This window comes from Abrus precatorius, unplaced genomic scaffold, assembly GCF_003935025.1.
Source record: "Abrus precatorius isolate BTA unplaced genomic scaffold, Abrus_2018 Scaffold8, whole genome shotgun sequence".
NCBI lineage: Eukaryota > Viridiplantae > Streptophyta > Magnoliopsida > Fabales > Fabaceae > Abrus > Abrus precatorius.
The window spans coordinates 37,481,721-37,486,919 of NW_020874428.1; the positions used below are offsets into that span (position 1 = coordinate 37,481,721).

The following is a 5,199-nucleotide window of genomic DNA, read 5'->3' on the forward strand; positions in this document are numbered from 1 at the left end:
TCGAAACTCCTTGTTTTCTTTTGTTGACTTTTCTTATTATTTTCGTATTAATTTAGAATCTAGATTTATGTGTAATTATGTTTAAATATAGAAATTAATAATATATATTTATTGTGTATTAAATATAATATCTTTAGTAATTAGAAAATATTTTGTATCAAAATTTTTGTTGAAATAAAATATATTAAATGATGATTAAATATTTATATTATATACTATTAGTTAAATTTTTTTAAAGATAAATTAACAACATTTATTAAAACTTAACAATATTTTAAAAACTAAATATACTTTGAATAAATATTAAATCATTTAATTAAATATTTATTCAATAAATTATTATCATACGAGAGTATACGACATAAATTTGATTATAAAAATAATTACAATCAATTAATTTTTTTTAATAAATTACATAAAAAATTATTAAAATAAATGGTAAAAAAATATAATTATCTTTATAATTTTCTACACACTCTTTTAAACACTTTTAATTAAATCAATTTATTAATAAATAATTTTTTTTTAAATTACAATAATTTAAAAGCAATAATGTTAAAATAAACTTACATAAACCTTGAGCCGCCATAGAAAGAAAATGGTGAAGTCAATAATAATACAGAAAACGCTTACACTTTAAGAAGAGAAACCATCTTACTAAATCATCATATATATGATTGAATTAAAAAGACGAAAAAGAGAAGAGAAAAGGAAGATACAGATATTTGAATGTAGCCAATGACGAAGCATAACCTTAAGGCCCCACTTAACGAGCTCTGACATAATTGAAGGCAACTTACTCCTCACATACTATATACGATACCAAATACAGCCAAATCATTTTTCTTCTCCATTTATATGTAACATCACTTCACTTCACTTCACTTTCTTCAGCTATACCATTTGTGTTCACGTGAAACATGGAACGCACAACATCATTCAACGACCCTATTCACCTCCAAACAAGGTTAACCTCACAACCAAGCCTCGCATCAGTGCCTTCCCTTAATTCACACTCTCATCTCTTCAACCCTTCAACCATCTCTCACACGTGTCTCACAACCCTCAAACCCCACGCATCCTACACATCCTCGCTCACCCTCGCAGGGAAATTCCTCTACACAGCTTCATCAGACAGAGAAATCAAGTCCTGGAACCATGCACTTTTTCACTCTCAACAACCACCACCACCCACTAACACTGTTATTGCTGGAAAGGGTGCTGTGAAATCCATCGTAGTTCACTCAGACAAACTCTTCAGCGCTCATCAAGATCACAAAATCCGCGTTTGGAAGATCACCAACCACGAACATGGCCAACACAAGTACACACGTGTGGCCACGCTCCCAACCCTTGGTGACCGTGTCTCAAAGATGTTGATCCCCAAAAACCACGTTCAGATTCGAAGGCACAAAAAGTGCACCTGGGTTCACCACGTTGACACAGTTTCTTCCTTGGCTTTGTCCAAAGACGGTACCTTCTTGTATTCGGTTTCATGGGATAGAACAATTAAGATTTGGAGAACCAAAGATTTCGCTTGTTTGGAATCAGTGCGTAACGCACACGACGATGCTATAAACGCGGTTGCAGTTTCTTACGATGGGTTTGTTTACACTGGATCAGCGGATAAGAGAATTAAGGTTTGGAACAAAAGGGAAGGGGAAAAGAAACACTCTTTGGTGGATACGTTGGAGAAACATAACTCTGGGATTAATGCGTTGGCTCTACGTGGTGATGGGTCTTTGCTATATTCGGGTGCATGTGATAGATCTATATTGGTTTCGGAGAAGAGTGAAAATGGTAAATTGGTTGTGGTGGGTGCGCTTAGGGGACACACTAGGTCAATTCTATGCTTGGCTGTGGTCGCGGATTTGGTGTTCAGTGGGTCTGAGGATAAAACCATTCGAATTTGGAGAGGTGTTGAGAAGGATTATTGTTGTTTGGGTGTTTTAGAAGGGCATAGAAGTCCAATTAAGAGCTTAACTGCAATAGTTGATCATAGTGATGACACCTCCGAAGCATCTTTTCTTGTCTATAGTGGTAGTTTGGACTGTGACATTAAGGTTTGGCAGGTTTTTATTACTGTTCTTTAAACTCGTGCTTTTTTTGTAATTTTATTATACTTTTTTCTCATTTTAGAACGTAAAAGGAAAGAACCTACCCCTCCTACCTCTTTATGTAAGTAATCTTGAAACCTAGGCCAGGATTCTTCGCGGAGAACTGTCAAAAGAAAGATACAAATTTCATTAAGAAATACTTCATTTATATTATTTGTAATTTTTGTTTGTTTGGTGAATACATTAATATTAATTTGTATAAAGGTTAGCATGTTGTTTATGTCTTTCTCTGTTTCATATCACCTTTTTTTATGAAAAAAGTGGTGATGATTTTTTTAAAAATTTATTTTTATATCCATGTTTCATTATCTTCTTCTTTATATCTTTTTTTATTTCAAAGAACTATTTTCCTTTTCCTAAGGAGAGAAAGAAATCTATTATTAGGCTTAGTCCACAGGGAGGGAAGAGAGGATCAAGGCTAGATCGAGACCTTTTTTTTTTTTTTCATTTTTTAAATTAGAATCTCAAACTAAAAGAAAAGTTATTTATGTGTTACTTGATCCAAATTTGTAGTACACAAACTAAGAGTAAGAATATCAACAGTTACATGCCACAGTTCCTTAAATAAATTAAGTTTGTCAATGTATAAGAATAGTTACTTATATTAGTAACGTTTCCTGAATTAGAAAGAAGAGATTTTAATGTTTTAAGATTGTTTTTCTTTTACCTATCCTGATACTAACAGAGTGCACGAATAAAGTTGCTCTGAAGCAACTTCAATGGGACTTGCTTAAAAATAAGTTACTGTTAGTTATGAATTATAAAATTAAAATTGAGTAATAGGTTACATTAAAAGGGAAAAATTTATTTTTAGAAGTAAATATTACATATTAAAAATAAAACTTATGCGAACAATTATATAAATTTAAAATAAAAAATATGATTAACTCTTCTCTAATTGTAGAGATAAAAATATTCTTAAATCATCGATGGTTAAAAAGGGAGCTGGGATGGAGGAGAAAAGCGCACCAACAGCAAAATATACTCGTGAACTATTGTTTACTATTGTGTGTGGTCTACAAGTGGCATGATAATCTATTTTTTAAGATTATATTCAAGTTGCTATATTTTATATCTTGAAGAACACTATCACGTCAAAACATTCTTCACGTCAAGATTAAGTTTCTTTAGATTACAAGTTATATTGACTAGTGTTTTCAAATGAAACTAATTTCTCAAATTTTAGTAATATTAGTAGCATGTTCATTTTCTTTTAATTTTTAAAAAATATATATTTTTCCAAAACACCGCCCCCTCCCCCACCAAAAAAAAAAAAACTATTAAAGATAAATTATATTTACACACCTAAAGTTTAACAAAAATTTCACCAAATATTTTCTATTTTTATATTATTTTAATTTCCCTCAATTTATATAACTATAACAAATCAAGGAGATTGGCATCATAAAATGAGTATACAGAGAGATTTATGTTAAAAAAAAATTATCAATTAAGTATAATTTCATTAAACTTAAAGAGTGTAAGTGTAATATTTTTCTTTTAAAAATGCAAGTATATAAATACATTCTAATTTCTATAAATTGACCATTTATGTAATAAAAAGACATTTATTTGTATTGGGAAAGCTAATTGCTATTCTTCAAGTTACCGGAGAAAAAGTATATATTAAAGCCAGGCAGGAGCCAGTGAAATATTTATTTGTTGGCGTGAGATTGAGTGCAAATAATCTAAACTAGTGAAAAGTTTAGGATAATTTATATAATTTTATTTTTAATTTTTTTTGTACAAAAATAAGAAAACAATAAATATTTTTATCAGTAAAATAATTTTATTAAATTATCTTTATAATTTATTTTTCTTGTTTACTGAAAAAAAATAGACTCACATAACTGAAAAACTATCACTTTTATTATTAATTTGAAGTAAAATTGAAATAGAAAAATTAATGTTTCATTAAAAACTTAAAACAACATTTAATATGAAAAAATATAATTTTTATTAAAATAACAATTTTGAAATGATGGAGTACTTTATATGCACTTACAATGATCACGCTGCATATGCTGTAGGTTGAGGGATGGATTTTCTTTTATATGAACGAATGTTTCATCATAGAATCAAGTTTTCAAGGATTGGGATCTCATAGAGCTGCCAAGGAATCTCATCCTTGTTCCATACGTTTAAGAATCTAAGAAGCATTTTTCTTACTAAATTGTAAACCATAAGAATTGATTTGATGCATTTAACACATGGCTTAAAAAGTAGCATGTGAACTTGAACTGGATGGTTAAAGAAGTTACTTTATTGCTTCGTTAGGCTAAAAAATACTTGTTTAAATAAAATATAGATCTGATTTTATTTTTTTATTTAATTTAGCATTTTAAATTTTACTTAAATCATTTAACTTTGTTCTATTTTTAACTTAACCAAAGTTTTAAAAATAACACTTTAAATAAAAAAATTTCTTATTTTATATTTTATATGCATTTTACTGTTAAATCATCATATAAAAAAATTAATCACTATTAAAACCTTAAATTTTTTGCAAATTATTTCTGACTAAGTACATATTCAACTTTTTTTTCCATTGTAAATACATGAAACTTAATGTCAATCCATAATTATCAATCAAATCATAAATATCAATGAATTTTATTATTAATTATTTTCATTACAAACTCGTATCTATATCAAATACCAATACATCTCTTAAATCAATTTAACATTAAAAAAAATTAGGACTAAATTGAATAAAAAAAACTACAAGAGTGAAGTAAAACTTAAATTAAATATAGAAGACTGAATTGCATAAAAATAAAATTGGAAGATCAATTAAAATTTTACTTAAATTTAGAAGATGAAAAATATAATTTAACCGCTTCATTATCATTTAAAAGGATTAGTCTCTCGTCAGTGTGTGTTTATCTTTCAAAAACCAGTTTTATACAACGCCGGTCCCAGTCCAGAATCTTATTAATTCCTGCTTTATGAGATTTTTAAGGATTTTCCCAATTTAAGTACGCATAAGAGGATTAGGTATTAGGTAACATGGCAGACATTTTTTCAATGCCAGTATTTCAAACCTGAGTCATTTCTGAACACTCACTCTTGTGTCGTGATA

The 5,199-nt window shown here is 28.6% G+C and overlaps 1 protein-coding gene across 1 annotated transcript; it reads left to right on the forward strand.

The window, feature by feature from the left end:
* The first annotated feature begins 837 nt into the window (after nt 1–837).
* Nucleotides 838–2,211, forward strand: LOC113847624 (protein JINGUBANG-like). Its single transcript, XM_027476844.1, has one exon. It carries the CDS (start codon nt 921–923, stop codon nt 2,091–2,093), a length of 1,173 nt encoding a protein of 390 aa, XP_027332645.1. The 5' UTR covers nt 838–920; the 3' UTR covers nt 2,094–2,211.
* Nucleotides 2,212–5,199: the final 2,988 nt, after the last annotated feature.